General features: G+C 41.6%; 2 protein-coding genes across 2 annotated transcripts; both read left to right on the top strand.

Moving 5' to 3' along the window:
• Positions 1-12025: 12025 nt before the first annotated feature.
• APCS (amyloid P component, serum) lies at positions 12026-12810 on the top strand. Its single transcript, XM_061185855.1, has 2 exons — positions 12026-12089; positions 12200-12810. Exons 1-2 carry the CDS (start codon positions 12026-12028, stop codon positions 12808-12810), a joined length of 675 nt encoding a protein of 224 aa, XP_061041838.1.
• A 7274-nt stretch (positions 12811-20084) lies between these two features.
• LOC133088068 (putative olfactory receptor 10J6) lies at positions 20085-21014 on the top strand. The gene has a single exon (XM_061185854.1). The coding sequence runs from the start codon at positions 20085-20087 to the stop codon at positions 21012-21014; it is 930 nt and encodes a 309-aa protein (XP_061041837.1).
• The last annotated feature ends 447 nt before the right edge of the window (positions 21015-21461 follow it).

The following is a 21461-nucleotide window of genomic DNA, read 5'->3' as shown; positions in this document are numbered from 1 at the left end:
AGATACTGCGAATTCAGTTCCAGACCATCAAAATGAAATGAACATCACAATAAAGGGAGTCACAAAAATGTTTTGGTTTCCCAAGTACATATGTTTATACTAGACTGTAGTCTATTAAGTGTGCATCATGTTAAAAAAAAAAAAAGTACATAACAATTAAAAAATGATCCTGTTGGTAAAAAGCCACTCATCGGCTTGTTCAACACAGGTTGCCACAAACCTTCAATTTGTAAAAAAAGAAACCACAATACCTGCAAAGCACAAAAAACCAAAGAGCAAAGAGATATGCCTATCTTTTTTTTTTTTTTTTTTTTTTTTACGGGATGGTCTCTCTCTTGAGAGCCTGAGCTCCTTAGGGATACAGAATCTATCTGGCTTAGGACAGTGACTGGTACATTATAAATACTCAGCACTTATATTTTGAGTGAAAGTATGACAAATTTCCTACTAAAAGCTATATACATTTTAATGGAATACACCATGATAAATAATACTAAAATACTTAAAATATGTGCAAACAACTGTGGCAGCAGACATAAAGGAGCAACTAGTACTGCCTGGGTTGAGCAGAGAGTGGAAAAGAGGGTAGCTGTCAATGATGCTGACCATGATGATGAAGGCATCCCCCGATCAATCTATTTTCTATCATGCACTCTTCTTGTCACTCCTCTCTAGCCACACAGGACTTCTTGCCATTTCTCATTCTGAGATTTTCCTGACTTCAGCTTTTGAATTGCTTTGTGATGAGTTTGAACAAGATGTATCTAAAGATGTGTATGTGCATGCATGCATACAGCACTGCAATATAAAATATACTTCTTACTATGGGTCTGAGTCAAAATAGTTTTACAAAACCCTAATCTAGAGCAACAGATTTTTATCTTTGGTATATCAGAGATTTCTTTGAAAATTTGATGGAAAAATGCACACGTGCCCACACTCACAATATTTTGCACACAATTTCAGGGAGTTCACAAACCCATTGAAACCCATTCAAGAACCCCTTAAGGATCTGTGGACTTCAGCTTCAGAACCGACCCTTATGGTACATCAGGTGCTGATCCTAAGACACTAGCATCACTTATTAACCCTCCCTGTCTTCTGTGTGAGACAAAAGAGAGATTCCAGGAGAAGGCAGCCCCTATGCCTGGGACCCTTGACCTTCAGCGGTCTGTTGAAGCCAGAAAAATCACAGGTGGCCAAGATGTGCCTCAATCCTGATTTTGAGGTTAAAAATATGACAAAAGTGTAAGATAGAAAATGGAAAGATTGGCCTTGGAGTTGAAACAACAATGGGTCATTTATATCCAAAATATAGGAATGTGTAAAAATAGATGTTACTACACTAGCCTTTTCCAATGTATTTTCTAGTTCTAACAGTGGAGGTACATAAATATTTCTTAATTAAACACATAACCACCGTCCAAGAAACAAAAGTGTAAGTTATGAAAGAGAAGAGCTCTTCAGAGGAAGAACTCCAATGGGAAAAGACATGGGACACAAATAAACTTTCAGCCCCTGCTCACCCAGCAGATGGGAAACTGGGCATTGCTGGGCTCAATTTATTAGAAATTTCATTTCACACCTAGAGAAGAGCAATCAAAGTCACTTGCCCAGAATTAGCCATTGCCACTCCAAATAGCTACCACATAGCCATTATGGAATTAACAATTCTCAAAGGCTTTAGAGCAGGGGTCCCCAACGTTTTGGGCACCAGGAACCGGTTTTGTGGAAGACAGTTTTTCCACGGACCGGACGGGGGTGGGGTGCAGACGGTTCAGGCAGTAATGCAAGTGATGGGGAGCGAGCGGCAGAGGAAGCTTCGCTTGTTCACCCGCCGCTCACCTCCTGCTGTGTGGCCCTGTTCCCAACAGGCTACGGACCGGTATCCATCCGTGGCCAGGGGGTTGGGGACCCCCGCTTTAGAGGGACAAGAAATTTTTGAGAAGAGGAGTTCTCGATGAAAGCATCCTTCTTTGAGAAGAGACACCCCTCTGTTCTCCCTGTGCTCAGTTTCCAGGGCTGCAATAACAATGCTGTTTTAAAGGGTCTTTGTTTTCTCCTATAAAAGTAAAGGGTACTCCACCTAAATACACACTATTTAAGTGGCCAGTGGGGATGAATTCATGGAAAGAAGGGCCTCTCTCGTTGCAACTATTTATTTTTCAATCAGCAAACGGTTAAGGAGAGTCTTTTTGAAATACCTATTAAGGATCATATAACTGAGATCATGGAAGTGGGGAAAGTCTCAGGTGGTCCCTGGGATTCTTTAACTGAAGTCACTGGGTCACCATCACTGGGTCTGCTCCACGCACAGGCAAAAGTCAAGTACCAAATGGTCAGGTGAGGTGGGAGCTAGGAGATTTTCAATTAAAATGCTCCCACATAAGAAGAAATCATCAAAGTGCTCCTGGAGTATTGCCGTCTCCGCAGTCACGTGTACCCTGATCAGAAAGCCTGGCTTCTGCCCTCTTTCTGGAGCATGAGTAGAAAAGCAGGCTAAGTGCTTGAACCAGTTCACAACACAGCTTTCTATTTGGTCTACGCATGAGCTGTGAAATGTTCGTAAGGAGGAAAAACATTGGCAAGGACTAAAGGTCTCCTGATGAAATGAGTCAGTCTGTTAAGAAATGTTTCTGTCCATAGCTCTGTACATGGTATCCTTGGTCTCCATGTACCCCACACTGTAAACAACAGGGTCCAACAGCAGAGACATGATGGTGTAGGTCTCAGGGACGGTCTACTTTCTACTGAATTGACCAGCTTAGTCTTGAGGTAAGTGATAGAGGCACAACCATACCAGGCAATGACCATGGTGAGGTGGGAGGTACAGGTGGCAAAGCCCCGAGCTGAAGTGATCCAAAGCATGGTGGATGTGATGAGGGCATCGGTGCAGGAAATGTAAACCAAGCCCATGAAGCCTGAACATATGTGTGGGGAATAAAAAACTGTTTACTTCATGGATAGGAGTGGCAATAAAGGAGTGTTTCATGGCAGGAAGGAGATCACAAAAGAAGTGGGCCACCACAGCATCACAGAAATATAAATGGAACAGGGATGACATCTAGACAGCTGTTATACCTGGGCCAGTACTAAAGAAAACACACACCAACTGGGCACACACCTCCTTATTCACAAACTCTACACCTCAAAGATTTTCACATGACTGCATAACAGCTGGTGGTGGTCAAGACAACAAAGAACAGGAGGATTGTTCTGAGACATGAGACTTGAGGGTACTAGGGAATGAGGACCAATGTATATGGTCTCTGAACTAGCCTGTGTGCTCAGGAAGAAGGACGTGGCCAATGTGGTGAGAACCAGGATAGTGGCATTCCCTGACAAGGTGAAGATTCGCACAACAGCACTCACGAAGCTGGAGGTGTCTGGCAAGATGAACTCTGTCAGCTTCTGTGAGCTTCTTTCTCTGTATTCTGTAGTTTTAGGGATGTGAATTAAATGGGTGAACATGGGAAAATTCTCTTGTACTGACATGGACTCTAGGTCCTGGGCAGAAACATGACATAGGGCAAGATAAGACGACAAGAGTGAAACAAGACAGCTCTAGCTAAGACCTCTTGCAGCCGCCCAAGTGAGAAATCTGCCCACGTTTCTTCAGTGCATGTATTCTCTGTCACTACAGACTGAGAAATGCATTCCTATATATAGAGAGGGGAACTTTTCTCTTCAACATACTTAAGACACAGTCACACCGAGTTCCTGCCATTATATTTTTTCTTCTTTTCACAGCTCCTCCCCCAGATGTTGTTCTCACAAAGGGATGATGAACAGCAAGGAGGTGCTTATGGCGAATGGGTTCCAATGAATAAAAAAAAATTTAATGGATTAAAAAAATCCATTTCAGCAATCAAGATGAATTTTATAAATATGAGGATGAAGATGAGTGATTCCAAATAAATGAGTGATAACTGAGGGATGTAGAGAAGGATAAAGACTGAGAAATGGATATTGTAACATTCTAGAGGGGCATGACAGTTGAATTCTGAATTCAGAAGTGAGATTTCATTGAGGGAGGCTGATCTAGACAGAGGCCTGAACCCAAAAGGAGACAATGACAAATTCATCAGGGAATTTCTTTTATAAATGAACCCTGAAATTAAGACCAACGAACTGAGATCAAGGGAAGACTCCCATGTACCAACAGGACCTAGAAAGGGAGAGGCCGATCTGTGACTGTGCCAGAATTGGGAAGGGCAGGTAGGAGTCAGCCAGCAGCCTGCAGCTGGCATTTAGAGTCTGAAATCGCTTCTTTGGTGGAAAGGTCAGTCACAATCTCAGGTGAACACTGATTTTTCTCTGTCACTGGGTGAAACGTTATGCAGTGGGAAGCAGAGACACAACAGCCTCTCTGTCAAAAACAGACAATCTATAATCTGCATGGGAAACACACAATGGATGCTGAGTCCCCAATAGAAATCTTGCTTCTTTCCTTTTGTTCCTTGTCAGAATTACTGCACAGGCTCCTAAGAAAAGGAAGACCTCCCTTTTTCTCCCTCCATCATCCCCTGCAACCTGGCTCCTGTCACACACCCTTTAAGGAAATTGCTCTTTCAAAGATCACCGATGAAGTTTTTATTGCTAAATCCAGCATCTTTTCTACTTAGATCTCTCTGATGCATTTAATACCACTAGACACTGCCTCCTGGAAACTTACATTAACTTGGTTTCCATGACACTATACACACCATCCTTCCCTCTACCAAACATTATTTTTTGTCTCTCTCCCTGACTCTTCCCTTGCTTCCAACCCTAGGAAGCCAAATGTTCCCTCACATCAGTACTTGGTTCCTTGACCTTTGCTCTTTTCTCCCTTCCACTGAAAGAGATAATCTTTTTTGTTTCATCATCACTTATACGTTGATTCCTCTGAAGCCTCTATTTCTAATCTCAAATGGCACTCACATATTTCAAATTCTCCACTGGCCTGTTCTACATGTAGGTCATACTATCATTTCAAATTTAGCATTTTAGGAACCAAACTTATCATCTACCCTCCATCTCTTCCAAATGAACTCCCTCTCAATTGTTTTATCTGCACTAATAGTACCATATTTTTCCAAATCATATGCAATTAGAAGTTTAAAATATGGGACCAAATTAGAGTTTACTCTATGTATCTTTTTTTTTTTAATCTCAGATTTGCCCTTTTTCTTTTACCATAAGACTCTGCCATCAGTCTAAGATTATTTACCTTTGATTTTATTCAACCACCCATCAGGGTGATAATCAGTTACTCTTGATGTCTCCATTGCCTCTTTCCATCTACTACAAGTAAATGCTCTTAAATTTCCTTACAGCCAACAGAACATATGGCAAATAATTCTTTATTAGCACCAAAATCCTCTTCTCTTCTCCGACCCCATGTTCTTTTCTCCTTCAGTCTCTTCCTATCCAGGCTCTCCCAGTGGTTACTGTGACTTTGTCTTCCATAAATACCCCAGGCCTTAGAAGGAATCTTTCAAGTATTCTTTAATCCCTCAGGTAATCAGTTAGGTCTCACATCTCTGCCTTCTTCCAGATCTGAGTTTATGCCACGCCCTCTTTGTGGCACTGCCAGTGCCCTCTCCTCCCATCCTCTCTGAAGGCACACTTTACTGCATGCCAGCTGATGTCACCAGGACAACGCCACTTGAGGCACACGGGTGACCCTGCTTCTATTCAACACTTGCCATCTTTCCTCCCCTATCCTCAGTCTTTCCAGAGCCACCCAGACAGGAACCAACACCTCTCACCTGAATTTTCACTGGCAGGAAGGCACCCAGGAGCCTCCCAGCAACCACAGGGATTGGCTCACCTTGAGAACTCAACTCAGTTCTACAGACCCAGGATTCATTTTCCTATATTCTGACATCAGAACCTTCCTTCCTGCAACAGAAAGAATCCACAGTTTCCACTTTGGCTGCTACCGAAGCTCAGGCTAGTTTCTTCCAAGGCCTAAGAAACATATTCGAGAGAAGGAAACTAAAGAACAGAATCAGGCCCCACCTCCCCTCCCCCCCCTTCCCATTCTACTCTGAAACCTACTTTCCAACCCAGCTGGTCTCTTCACAATGGCTGAACATATACTTTCACGTCCAGCTATAAACCTTGGCACTCGACCCTATCAGTCATATACGCTCATCATCCCCCAGGCCAGCTCCATAGCCTCATCTCCCATTAGAGAAGACGCTCTTCTACACTGATCTCCAAACCATCTTTGGTGGACAGAATGATACTTTAGTAATTTTTGATGAAAACTAGAAGCAGTTGGTGGACCCTATATTCTCTAAATTTTATGGCGCTCATTAATTAACATATGGGAAAGGGAAGAGCCTAGTACCTGGGTTCCCAGTAAAGGTTACCTCCCAGCTCTTACTTACAGCAGATTTGCTTATATTACTCAATTGGATTCTACTTTCTGTTTACTACTGTTCTATGTAAAAAGTCCCCACCTTGCTTGAATCATGTGATTCCACAAATATATACTGGGCTCCTTTCATGTGCAGAAATAATAGTTAAATAAAACAGGTGATATAAAAATGAATAAGACCTAATGCTCAGCCTCAATCAAGAGAGGATAAGAGATAAATACACTAAGAGCTATAATATGAGAAAGACATGGTGATATCCATAAAAAGATTCAAGATGACAATAACCATCCAGACATTGCTCCACGCACTTTATGCATATTATAGTATCTCATTTATGCTCACAATAACACCGTGAGGTGGATAGTTTTATCTTTGTTTTGAAGAAAAGGAAAGCAAGGTTCAGAGAGGTTGAGCGGCTTTCACAATAGTCAACCACTAGTAAATTCTACTCCAAAGTCTTTGGCCTTAACTGCATGGGGAGTTGGAAAAAGGCAAATTAATGTCTGACTGAGATATCAGGAAAATCTTCATGAAGTGAATCACTTTAGAGATTGATTTTGAAGAATGGTTAGGATTTTAAGAAACAGATGGATAAGGAAAATTCAAGACAGAATGAAGGCAAAGAATAGAAGTAAGGAAATCAGGAAAGCCAGGCATGTATGGGAAAAAAGAGTTAGAGGCATTTGACCAGAAAACAGGGTTTGATTGAGAGGTTAATCCCAGGATGGAGCTAGATTGTGAATGGCACTGGCTTCCAAGCTGAAGGATCTGCATTTAATTATGAGGCAATAAAGTGTATAATCCTAATTCCAACTTACCCTTACTATGAAAAAAACCATATAAGGTTTTACCACCTGGGATTCAGCTTAGAAAAAGTTAGAGAGTGGGAACTGCCCATAGCTGAGCGTTAGAAGGATAATTTGAACAACGGCAGAGAAAGGGAATTCTTGGTGGCAGTTGTTGTGTCACTGAGAAGGCTGATCAGAAGGTCTGCCATGGGCTGAGAGAAGAGTGAATGAACAAGAGACGGGACGAGAGTATGAAAACAGATTCCATAGAATTTAGGGGCAAGAAAGAAGGAAAATACCGTGGCTAGAAAGGAGAGTTGAAGTTTGATATCTTAGAGGCAGAGCAGGTTTGAATGGTGGATAATAGTGTCAACATTTTAAGTAGTAGCAGAAGGAATGAAGATAGAGGTCATTTGGGTTGTGCCAGGGTAGGTCACCACTGAATCCCCAGCACCTAGTATAGTGTCTGGGAATTAATAAAAAACATGAGTGGAATGTATTAAGGGGGTCATCACCAAAGATTAATGTAAATGAACCCTCAGTGGCCAGAGACTCAAAGAAGAAGAGAGGAAAACCAAGTGAGATGCTAACATCTCTGTAGATAGTAAACAAGTTACAAGGAAAATAAGTTGTAATGAGAAATGGAAAAGTCCGGCAAAAAGAAACACCATGATAACCAGAATGGTGGCCATGGAAGTAACAACTCACCTACTGAATCAACTAGCCCTGAAAATGGATGGCGCTGTAGCGTCGGGCCCATACCCAGCCATCACTAAACTTAAAAGCTTTTGCACAGCAAAGGAAACCATAAACAAAACAAAAGACAACCCACAAAATGGGAGAAAACATTTGCAAACAAAACGACTGACAAGGGATTAATCTCCAAAATATACAAACAGCTCACGCAGCTCAATATCAAAAAAACAACCCAATCAAAAAGTGGGCAGAAGATCTAAATAGACATTTCTCCAAAGAAGACATACAGATGGCCAAGAGGCACATGAAAAGATTCTCAACACCACTGATTATTAGAGAAATGTGAATCAAAACTACAATGAGGTACCACCTCACACCAGTCAGAATGGCCATCATTAAAAAGTCTACAAACGCTGGTAGGGTGTAGAGAAAAGGGAATCCTCCTACACTGTTGGTGGGAATGTAAATTGGTACAGCCACTATGGAGAACAGTGTGGAGGTTCCTTAAAAAACTAAAAATAGAGTTACAATATGATCCAGCAATCCCACTCCTGGGCATATACCCGGAGAAAACCGAAATTTGAAAAAATACAAGAATCCAACAGCACATTAAAAGTATCATACGCCATGATCAAGTGAGGTTTACCCCAGGAATGCAAGGATTCTTCAATATACGCAAATCAATCAATGTGATACACCATATTAACAAATTGAAGGAGAAAAACCATATGATCATTTCAATAGAGGCAGAGAAAGATCTCAACAAAATTCAACACCCATTTATGATAAAAACCCTCCAGAAAGCAGACATAGAGGGAACTTACCTCAACATAATAAAGGCCATATATGACAAACCCACAGCCAACATCATCCTCAATGGTGAAAAACTGAAACCATTTCCTCTAAGATCAGGAACAAGAAAAGGTGGCCCACTCTCACCACTGTTATTCAACATAGTTTTGGAAGTTTTAACCACAGCAATCAGAGAAGAAAAAGAAATAAAAGGAATCCAGATGAGAAAAGAAGACGTAAAGCTGTCACTGTTTGCAGATGACATGATACTATACATAGAGAATCCTAAAGATGCTACCAGAAAACTACTAGAGCTAATCAATGAATTTGGTAAAGTAGCAGAATACAAAATTAATGCACAGAAACCTCTTGCATTCCTATACACTAATGATGAAAAATCTGAAAGAGAAATTAAGAAAACACTCCCATTTACCATTTCAACAAAAAGAATAAAATACCTAGGAATAAACCTACCTAAGGACACAAAGGACCTGTATGCAGAAAACTATAAGACACTGATGAAAGAAATTAAAGATGATACAAATAGATGGAGAGATAGACCATGTTCTTGGATTGGAAGAATCAACATTGTGAAAATGACTATACTACCCAAAGCAATCTACAGATTCAGTGCAATCCCTATCAAACTACCAATGGCATTTTTCACAGAACTAGAACAAAACATTTCACAATTGTATGGAAACACAAAAGACCCCAAATAGCCAAAGCAATCTTGAGAAAGAAAAACAGAGCTGGAGGAATCAGGCTCCTGGACTTCAGACTATACTACAAAGCTACAGTAATCAAGACAGTATGGTACTGGCACAAAAACAGAAATATAGATCAATGGAACAGGATAGAAAGCCCAGAGATAAACCCACGCACATATGGTCACCTTATCTTTGATAAAGGAGGCAAGAATATACAGTGGAGAAAAGACAGCCTCTTCAATAAGTGGTGCTGGGAAAACTGGACAGCTACATGTAAAAGAATGAAATTAGAACACTCCCTAACACCATACACAAAAATAAACTCAAAATGGATTAAAGACCTAAATGTAAGGCCAGACACTATCAAACTCTTAGAGGAAAACATAGGCAGAACACTCTATGACATAAATCACAGTAAGATCCTTTTTGACCCACCCCCTAGAGAAATGGAAATAAAAACAAAAATAAACAAATGGGACCTAATGAAAATTAAAAGCTTCTGCACAGCAAAGGAAACCATAAACAAGACAAAAAGACAACCCTCAGAATGGGAGAAAATATTTGCAAATGAAGCAACTGACAAAGGATTAATCTCCAAAATTTACAAGTAGGTTATGCAGCTCAATATCAAAAAAACAAACAGCCCAATCCAAAAATGGACAGAAGATCTAAATAGACATTTCTCCAAAAAAGATATACAGATTGCCAACAAACACGTGAAAGAATGCTCAACATCATTAATCATTAGAGAAATGCAAATCAAAACTACAATGAGATATCATCTCACACTGGTCAGAATCACCATCATCAAAAAATCTACAAACAATAAATGCTAGAGAGGGTGTGGAGAAAAGGGAACCCTCTTGCACTGTTGGTAGGAATGTAAATTGATACAGCCACTGTGGAGAACAGTGTGCAGGTTCCTTAAAAAACTAAAAATAGAACTACCATATGACCCAGCAATCCCACTACTGGGCATATACCCTGAAAAAAACATAATTCAAAAAGAGTCATGTACCACAATGTTCTTTGCAGCTCTATTTACAATAGCCAGGACATGGAAGCATCCTAAGTGTCCATCAACAGATGAATGGATAAAGAAGATGTGGCACATATATACAATGGAATATTACTCAGCCATAAAAAGAAATGAAATTGAGTTATTTGTAGTGAGGTGGATGGACCTAGAGTCTGTCATACAGAGTGAAGTAAGAGAAAAACAAATACCGTATGCAGCCGCATAGCACAGGGAGATCAGCTCGGCGCTTTGTGACCACCTAAAGGGGTGGGATAGGGAGGGTGGGTGGGAGGGAAGGAGACGCAAGAGGGAAGAGATATGGGGATATATGTATATGTATAGCTGATTCACTTTGTTATAAAGCAGAAACTAACACACCATCGTAAAGCAATTATACTCCAATAAAGATGTTAAAAAAAAAAAAATACATCTACTCCAATGTTCATTGCAGCACTATTCACAATAGCCAGGACATGGAAGCAACCTAAATGTCCATCGACAGAGGAATGGATAAAGAAGATGTGGTACATATATACAATGGAATATTACTCAGCCATAAAAAAAAGAACGAAATAATGCCATTTGCCGCAACATGGATGGACCTAGAGATTGTCATACTGAGTGAAGTAAGTCAGAGAAAGACAAATGTCATATGGTATCGCTTATATGTGGAATCTAAAAAAATGGTACAAATGAACCTATTTACAAAACAGAAATATAGTCACAGATGTAGAAAACAAACTTATGGTTACCAAGGGTGAAAGCGGGGGTGGGGGAGGGGAGATAAACTGGGAGATTGGGATTGACATCTACACACTCCTATATATAAAACAGATAACTGATAAGGACCTACTGTATAGCTCAGGGAACTCTACTCAATACTCTGTAATGACCTATATGGGAATAGAATCTAAAAAAGAGTGAATATATGTATATGTATAACTGATTCACTTTGCTGTACAGTAGAAACTAACACAACATTGTAAGTCAAGTATACTCCAATAAAAATTAATTTAAAAAAAAGAAACACTATGACAGTCAAAAGAAGAAAAAGAGCTGAGTGATAGTAGCTGAAAATACTAAGCTTCAGGGAGACAGAAAATACATACTCTAATTCTGTTGCTCCCCTTAGTAATGGACCTATTACTAAATATTGAATTAAACAAAGGTGAAGAGACTTCAGGGTCTTCAGCCAAAACCAGAATCCCAGAATATCCACAAACAGAAGACACGGGGCCATCACACTGAGGGGCCCCTGGAGAGTGGAGCCAGGCCCTCCTGGTGTGGCTGGTGTGTTCTTATCTCTTCCATAACACCGCAGCTCCACACCACTCTCTTCCCAGCACTAGAATCTGGGTCACAGAGGGGTGGGGCTCTGGACGTCCCCTGTATCTAATAAGTAACTCCCGTTGATTTTCCAGCCCTTCCTTCCCCACCAATAGCTCTGACTGTTGGCACCAGAGGGCAGGCCTGGAAAATCATTCATGCATTATCGGTGCTCTCCATCCCCCCATCCTCACCCAGAGGTGCACATAAACCCTAGCCTGAGGCCTAAGAATGTGAATCTCAGAAGTTGAGTGAACAACCACTGTGCTCTCTGTACCCTCATCCTGGTCACTGCTGCTGCTGTAACAGCCCCAGGCCAAGAACATGGACAAGCTACTGTTTTGGGTCTCTGTCCTCACCAGCCTTCCAGAAGCCTTTGCTCAGAAAGGTAGGGTGGTCAGGGTGTGATCAAGGAGCATGAGATGAGAAAAAGATTGAATGTGATTTTTTCCCCTGCATTTATGGTGAAGGTCACTATATTTCTTTCTCTTCCCACAGACCTCAGTAGGAAGGCGTTTGTGTTCCCTAGAGAATCTTCTACTGACCACGTGAACCTGATCACAAAGCTGGAGAAACCTCTGCAGAACTTTGCCTTGTGTTTTCGAGCCTATAGTGATCTCTCCTGTGGCTACAGCCTCTTCTCCTATAACACCCAGGGCAAGGATAATGAGCTACTAATTTTTAAAGACAGAATTGGAGAGTACAGTTTATACATTGGAAGAACCAAAGTTACTGCCAGAGTTATTGAGGAGTTCTCCACCCCAGTGCACATCTGTACGAGCTGGGAGTCTTCCACAGGCATTGCCAAATTCTGGGTCAATGGCAAGCCGCTGGTGAAAAAGGGCCTGAGACAGGGTTATTCTGTGGGAGCTAACCCCAAGATTGTCCTGGGCCAGGAGCAGGATTCCTATGGAGGAGGCTTTGATAAAACCCAGTCCTTTATGGGACAGATTGGGGATTTGTACATGTGGGACTCTCTGTTGTCTCCCGAAGAGATCCAGTTTGTGTATCAGGGTTCCTACTCCCTCAATCCCACCATCCTAAACTGGCAGGCTCTGAACTATGAAATGAAAGGCTATGTTGTCATCAAGCCCCTGGTGTGGGGCTGAGGTCTGGAATCAACAAGAGCACTTGAAAATGAAATAACCAACACCCAAGAGCTCTGCTCAAGGCAACTGGATACTAAATCCTAGATCTATAGCTCTTTCTTCTTTGAATTCCCTGTCTACAAGTATGCCTAGTTAAAAAAATGTATTATGTCACCTGCATTTGTTTAATGCTCGTCGTAGTCTCAAACGTTTTCTCTTATGTCTACTTATATTTGAAAATTGGTGTTTCATTATCCAGAAAAATCAGGTGGCAAATTATGGGGAGGGAAACCTTTAAGTAACTAAAAAGGTCTATCATAAAGCCAGAGCACTCAACGAGTGGGGCAGCAGCAACACTTACAAGCTACTAATAATCGTATTAACAACTCAAAACGTGTGTGGAGTTGCAACAGAAATCCTTCTATTTGGTTTTCCAGCTACAAAATCAAAAAGAGGTCTGAGCTTCTGCCAAGGAGACAACTATAATGAGATAAGCAACAGCTGAGAACTTAATGGCAAGTAATGAGATGGGAAAAAAAAACTAGAAGTAGCAAGAATGAAAACTGAAAGTGTATGAGAGTCTGGAATCATTTTGGGTAAGGGCAAACATGCCTCTTTCCCTCAAAAATCCCCGTGGTACCATACAATGCCTGATTTTCATAATACTGTCCTGAAGTCATCAAGGATACTACTCACATGAATTCCTAGTTTAAAATCCTTCCATGGATCCCCACCTCATAGAGCATACAACTTAAACCCTTTGACGTGCCCCCCCATAATCTGGTCTCCGCTTACCTCTTTAAGATACAACTCTTAGCATAGCAATTGGCTTCCCAATTATAACACTACAAAATAATTGTGAGATGTTATTATTAGTTATTTTCATTATAATGAAAACCATGGAGCAGAGTGTTTGGCATATCCTCAACAGATATTAAGTCCCTTCTCAGAGAAGCAAGGACCCCAAAGAAAATTTGCCTGAGTATGAAGAATAAGGCAGGCTTTGCCCACAGATAATAGAATATGAAGTCAAAAGACAGCATCCAGTGGGGCTTCAGAATAACCGAGTAATTACTTCATTTATCTATCTATTTATTTATTTATTTATGGCTGCATTGGGTCTTCGTTGCTGCGCACAGGCTTTCTCTAAGTGCAGCGAGCAGGGGCTACCCTTCCTTGTGGTGCACGGGGTTGTCACTGTGGTGGCTTCTCTTGTTGCAGAGCACGGGCTCTAGGCACGTGGGCTTCAGTAGTTGTGGCACACAGTTTCTGTAGTTGTGGCTCACAGGCTCTAGAGCACAGGCTCAGTAGTTGCGGCGCACGGGCTTAGTTGCTCCGCAGCATGTGGGATCTTCCTGGACAAAGTCTCGAACCCGTGTCCCCTGCCTTGGCAGGCAGATTCTTAACCACTGTGCCACCAGGGAAGTCCCCAAGTGATTACTTTTAACTCATGTGTCCATTCACCCAGGATGGACAAAGAGGCAGCCACCAGACCCAGTAAAGTAGGTTGGAGCATTTAGCAACACGGCCCCAGGGCTGGGCTTACCAGAAAAGTCTATAAAGGACTTTGCCCTAATGAGAGGGCTTGAAGCTTTCTCTATGTTTTATATGGGAACTGTGGGGAGGTCTGAGGTTAAAGCAACAAGGTCTCCTTGAGTTTGGGATATGCCTTAGCTCAGACTTGAGTTGGGTGAGGATAAAAAAAGAGATTTTTCTCTTGTCCTCACTAGAAAGCAGCAATGTATAGTCACCTTTGGAGAGTAACATGGAGATTTTCTAGGCCTTCATGGTACTTCCTCTATTTAGAAAGAACAGGTATCCAAGAACATTCGAAGAACATAAGGAAAACTGAAACATGACCTGAGTCACCTTTAATCCTTACCTTGATGTGACTAAATAGCTGATTAACTTATAAACTAAACTCCATTTGTGCTCCAGAATTGTCCACTTAGGTTTTGTCTGGCCGTGGCCATTCTTCTGTGAGTTCAATATGGGAGATGCAAAGCAGTTCCACCATACGTTGGGGCAGTGGTCAAGGCACACACATCATGTCACATACAACCACAGGATCCAAAGCAAAACTAATCTAATGTTACTGATAAGTTACACTGAGGCCCATAGTCTACAAGGGGCTGATCCAACTGTGTCTGGAGCAAGGAGGCAAAGACAAATGTAAAGCATTTCATCCAGAGGTCTAGCTGCTACAGTAACTTCTCATTGTAACCTCATGGGGTTCTTGTGAGGATTAGATGTGATGAGACATTCACAGCACCTACTCAGTACACGTTCTGGCACCAAGTAAGTGCTAAGTGTCAACTAAGACATAAAGGAAAATGAGAGTTACCACCTAAAACTTCAAATCATCTGCCTTAAACTTCTTGGTATATTCCTACAGACAAAAAGAAACATTCATGCTCTATTTTCAGTCTCTGCTCCCAACCCTAATCCTTCCCTAACCAAACCCGTGTATGTCTCCTGCTAGTAGCAGAAATGGGATAAGTTCTTCCCATAGACACTGAGGGGCACCACATCTGACTTTTATACAAGTGCATTTTCACCGATAGTAACTAAACAAGGGCAACACCCTAACATGGATTCAAAAGAACAAAAGATAGTGCCATGTGACATTCAACACATCTTTGTCTGAGTTGAGCTATTTTTCTCCAGGAGAAAAAGAAAGAACCAGGCCATGTGAGACCAAAGCTTGCCCAATATTCCCTGCATGATCCATTTGTAATGAGATCTCCCTAGGGCTCATTTCTGGATTCTGACTCCACGCAGACCCACGGGATGCACAGTAAGTCTCTTGGCAAATGAACCCTGGAGACAAGAGCTAGACAACAGGAATTCTCCTCTGAGAGTCCCTTCCAAATCAGATTTAAAGGGGCAGCTCCTCGAAGGTCAGAGGTGCTCAGGGCGAATGTGTCACCCTGTGCTTCAGCCAGAGTGCAGTGAACTGTAAGTGACCTAATAATGTAATAAGGCTGACCTAGAACCTAATAAGGCTGAGTTTTGTAAGGTACCAAGATTCTATTATTTCTTCTAGCAAAAAAATGACAATCAGTTTTCTTGGCATTGCAGTGACGTCTTGTAAATAAGTCATAATTGCCTGCTATGCTCTCAAACCAGAAAAGAGCACAGGCAGATTCTACAGACTCAAGAAGGTGGGGGAATTCCTTTGAGTATGAGAAGGCTTCTGTCCCAAAGAAAAGTCATCATTCTCTTGTTTATTCAAATAGTTCACATCATCATCATTTTCTTAAGAAGTCAACTCCTCCATTCCTGGAGCCTTACACCTATTTTGTTTAATGAAAGGAAAAGAAAGGAAAGGACAGGATGGCAAGTTTGGCAAAAAGACAATGTCATTATTTTTTTAGCTGCACAACTCTTTTTAACACAAAATTATAATTATAGAGACTTAGACTACCTTGCATATTTTACTTTTTAAAACAGATTCTGTTTCTAGGCACAGATTTTGCTTATAAAGATGTAGACAATTTTAAGTACCCATGAGTTTTGTCATAATTTCTTCCCTTTGCAAATGGTATTTCCTTTATACCCTCAGATTGTATTTTTCCCCTCTAATTTTTCTTTTCCCTCTAGTCAGAGTATCGGCTTCATGACTAAAATTTTGATGCATGAGCCCATTTCAGTATTCTTACTCCCCCACAGGGTTTTTATCCTTCTGGAGTATTTAAATCATTTTGAAAACTCCTTTCTATTCTATACTATGCTTTTGAGATCGTCTACTGGTGTGTCCCTCACACAGAAACACCCCTAGGGTTCAGGCACAGAGAGGAACTGGATTTGGGTGGTAGAAGGGCTGCTGCTCCAGTGCCCAGCTGCAGTCAATTCTGGCTGGGGTGACTCAAAAGAGCAACCAGGAGGAAAAAAGGAGGCAGCCATCTGGTGCTAAAATCATCCTTAAGTTCATTGACACCTGTTCCAACTGCTAAGATCTCATCCCAGCCAATCTCTACCAGTGGAACTGACCTACCCATTCCACACACTTCTTCAGCACCATGGTTCTCTCTACAACCTCTCCTCCCCTCCCAAGGTGAACACTGGGGTCTGTTCACCCAATGTCTTCCATGCAAGAATGGAAGACAACCCAGGAGGACTCACAATGTGATCTACTCTCACATCCCATACTTCCCCATCTCCTTCAGTGGGGCCTGCCTCACCTCCAGGGGCAGTAACAGCCCTGTGTTGGTCATTTCAGCCACACAGTCCTTGACAGTAACAATTTTGGATTGCACTTCAAAAAGAGACAGGTTAATAAGTGAGATAGGAGGCAATTGCTCTTAATCTGTATTCTTAGTCCTTAATGCTAAAACATCCCTGGAGATGTGACAAGATGGAGTGAACCGCACCCTAGAACTCCTGATGTGGACAGCAATGGTCGGGAGGAATACTTGGAAAAATATTCCAAGTGTGATGAGCGTATGACACCTACTCTAGGGAGTACAGCTAACCACCAAAGTGCACTTTATGGAGGGTGAATCCCAATCACTACAGGGCTCTTTGTTTATTTTGGCTAAAGGGCATGTTGAAGCTTGGGCTGTGCCCGAGTTCCTCAGGAAGGAGAAATGATAGCTTCTCCTAGTGGCAGAACATCACCCTTCCCTCACCTACTACACACCTTGCCTCTAAAATACTAACATGGAAAGAACGCTGCTTTGAACATTTGCATTGAACATTTGCATTATGTGCTCCCACATGTCTTGAGCTGGCCTTCTTTTTGCATTTTTTCCCTCAAGTTCTAAGAATATCCTGCCTTAAGATAGTCTTTCATTGTCTGTTCAATCCAATTCAAATGTTCACCACAGGCAATAAACTTATTTCTCACCCCTCTTTTTCTCCTGGGCTTATGTACCTGGGCCACATTCCCTGGTCATCAGCCATCCTGTTTATAACTTTATAATTTATTCAAAGAAAGTAACTTTATATTTACCTGAGGCATACTTATAGCAAATCCAGCTGATTCAGGGTGAAAGCAGTACTTTTCAGGCCCTAAAGACACCAGGGATTTTTTTCCTCCTCCTGACTCAATTCAGCTTAGTATTTTCTTCTTCCTCCCTACTCCAAATATGTCTATGGCTTTCCTGGCTTAATATCTTCTTAGCCATTTTTTGTAACTCACTGCAATAGGCTCATCAGGAAAGCGGAAAGGCACATACAATCTGCTGTTCTCATCGACGACATGTTAAAAGTTCATTTTTGTTTCCTCCCTGTAACCAGGCTTTCCAGCCCAAGACTCTACTGAAACTGGCCAGTACCTCACCAGTGACCTCCTTCTTTCTCAGTTGTCATCCTCCTTGACTTCTCCAAACTATCTATGAGCTATACATTTATGCTCAAAATTAAAATAATTTAAAATAAGGGCCATAATCCTCACTGTAAATACAGCCATGTAAAAAGTCAAAGTTTCCTATAATCTCACCCCTACCCAAAGATAACGGTTAACCCGTGATAATATCAGCTGTATATTCTTTCAGACTTTTTGCATATATAAATATATGCATTCACACACACAGACACACATTTTTAACCATATGGCAACACACCATGTTATTGTTCTTTATATAGCTTTTCTGTTGCTTTTAATGCATTCCACACATCTGTCTATGGAAGTACACTAGAGTAGCACTGTTCAACACAACTTTCACCAAGGAAGGAAATGTTTGATATCTGTGCTGCCCAACAGAGTAGCCACTATTCATGTGTTGCTTTTGGGCACTTGAAATGTGGCTACTGGGACTGATGAACTGAATTTTTCCTTTAATTTTAATTTTAAGTAGCCACAGCTCTACAGCTCTACCTCATCCTTCCTAAAAAGCTGCTTAGAGTTGCACTGACACTCTTTCATCTCTACCTATCCAATTGGTAACTTGGCAGCCTCTTAATATAAATTACTTTAATTAGTGGCACACTCATTTCTACTTTAAATGTCTACCTTCTTATTTCCCACAATGGAGTACTTTCCAGAATATCCACAACATTTTCTAGATTGTGTTTCCCAGATTCCTAGGAATCTAGATTCACTAAGAATCTAGAATGTTTCCTAGATTGCTACTGTAAGTTTCCTAGATTTGCCAAAATCCTCCAGCCTGCTAGTGTTATCTTGTTCTTTGCGGAAAATGGTTCAATCCACCATTTGATATATGGTGGCAATCCCAGAGTCCCTCACCAAACTTCCAGGAAATACTGTGTGTGCTTGCAAGGGGGAAGATAGGACAAGAGAGGCCCTTGTATTTCTTCCAATCATTACTAGCAAGAAGTTTTTCTTCCTCCCTCTGGATTTTACCTCTTGCATATGGTACCCTTTTTCTGCACTGCCATCACCCAGCTCTCTCCACTTTCCCAAATACCACTAACTCAAGATTGTACATATGACAGATTTAAATGAAAGTTTGGGGCTCTTGAGGGGTTTTACATCACAATATAGTTTAGCAAACAATTTAAAATCAATTATTACACCTCTTTTATTTTTAAAATTCCCTCTGCCAAAAAGAAATCGGTTATTTCTTTCATTAAAGGTTCAGCCTTCTGACATGTTGCTGGTCCTCCTCTCTTTTCCAACAATTTCCCCCTTTTCTCATTTTACTCACCCCTAAACCCTCAAATCCCTGTTAATACTTTTACAACAAAGCAACTTTGCCAACGGTCTGTCTCACCTAGACCATCCTGGCTGAGCCCCCAAAACCTCATCTTCACTCCCGCTAACGTGTCCCTAAAGACCAGCTCTCCTGAGATTAATTCTGCTCCCTGTACACTGTTCCCAGAAGTTTTTCCTAAGTGGCACCAGTGATTTTAATTCAGTAAGTCTAACTCTTTCGTCTCCGTTTTGTTGTGCCAGATTCTCGTACTTTCCCTAGAAGACAAACAAAGGCAAAGCTGGGATGGTGGAGGCTCAGGGTCCCTGCAGCTTACATGTCATTAAAAGAAACAACCTTCCATCCATGCTCTACAGAAACAACAACATATTAAGGATAAGAACTTGAAAGGATATGTGAAGTAGTCTCACATATTGGTCATTCCTTAGAGGCTTAAGAAAAGATTAAAGAGACAGCAAAAATTGAAAAAAGGGAGGAGGCTAAAGTAGCCATAGAGCTATGCCAGCACCCTCCTGATTATACAGCGAGGAAACAGACTCGTGTGTGAGAGCGTGCGTGTGTGTGTGTGTGTGTGTGTGTGTGTCCCCACACTTCTCTCTCTATCCCTGTTTTAGAGTCCACGATGGGAATTTCTCCATGTTGACTCCCTGCATTGCTTTCAGGCACTGAAACTGAAGAATGCAGAGAAAAAACCTCACAGAAGTGACAGAGTTCATTTTCCTAGGATTCTCCAGATTCCATGAACACCAGATCACACTCTTTGCAGTTTTTCTCATCCTGTATACATTAACCCTGGCTGGCAATGCCATCATTGTGACCATTATCCACATTGATCGTCACCTTCACATGCCCATATACTTCTTCCTGAGCATCCTGGCCAGTTCAGAGACTGTGTACACACTGGTCACCATTCCACAGATGCTCTCCGGCCTTATAGCCCAGAACCAGCCAATCTCCTTGGCAGGTTGTACCACTCAAATGTTCTTCTTTGTTACCTTAGCCATCAACAACTGCTTTCTGCTCACAGTGATGGGATATGACCACTGTGTGGCCATCTGCAACCCCCTGAGATACACACTCATCATGAGCAAGAGGGTGTGTGTCCAGCTGATGTGTGGAGCCTTCAGCATTGGCCTGGCCATGGCAGCTGTCCAGGTGACATCCATATTTACCTTACCATTTTGTCACAGAGTGGTTGGTCATTTCTTCTGTGACATCCTCCCTGCCATGAAACTCTCCTGTATTGATACCACTATCAATGAGATCATCAATTTTGTTGTCAGTTTATCGGCGATCCTGGTTCCCATGGGCCTGGTCTTCATCTCCTACGTTCTTATCATCTCCACCATCCTCAATATAGCCTCAGCCGTGGGCCAGAAGAAGGCCTTTGCCACATGTGCCTCCCACCTCACCATGGTTATGGTCCACTACAGCTGTGCCTCCACTGCCTACCTCAAGCCTAAGTCAGAAAATTCTGTAGAACAACACCTCCTTCTCTCAGTGACCTACACCATCATCACTCCCCTGCTGAACCCTGTTGTTTACAGTCTGAGGAACAAGGAGGTCAAGGATGCCCTATGCAGAGCTGTGGGCAGAAACATTTCTTAATCCACTGACCCTTTTTATAAAGAGCAGTATGTGTTCTCATTGCATCCAACCTCACAAGTCTGTCCTGTGCAGTCCATCCTGTAATGAGATGGGCACAACTTGCTTCAGCACCCTTATTACAAAAATCATCATCTTTGTCTCCACATATTTCAAACTTTTGTCCAGGCATTTTCAACTGGGTACTTAAGAGGTGAGGAAGGTGGGCATGAATTTTTAAAAAGCATACCTAATTTCCAGGGTAGGGCAGGGGACTTCTTAAAAGCATATTAAATGTGGTCATTTTATGTTTGAAAAAAAATTTTTTAAATCTCTATTACTTTCAAAATACAATCTACAGAAAATAAAACTGGATAAAATCTTCCCAGCAGGATAATAGTAAACAGTAAGGAAGAAAATTATACCAGAACCTTTGGGAAAGGTGAGATGCATGTTATTCTTTTTAATTAA

The sequence above is a fragment of the Eubalaena glacialis genome, chromosome 3, assembly GCF_028564815.1.
Source record: "Eubalaena glacialis isolate mEubGla1 chromosome 3, mEubGla1.1.hap2.+ XY, whole genome shotgun sequence".
Taxonomy (NCBI): Eukaryota; Metazoa; Chordata; class Mammalia; order Artiodactyla; family Balaenidae; genus Eubalaena; species Eubalaena glacialis.
This window is presented reverse-complemented; position numbering and strand designations above follow the sequence as displayed.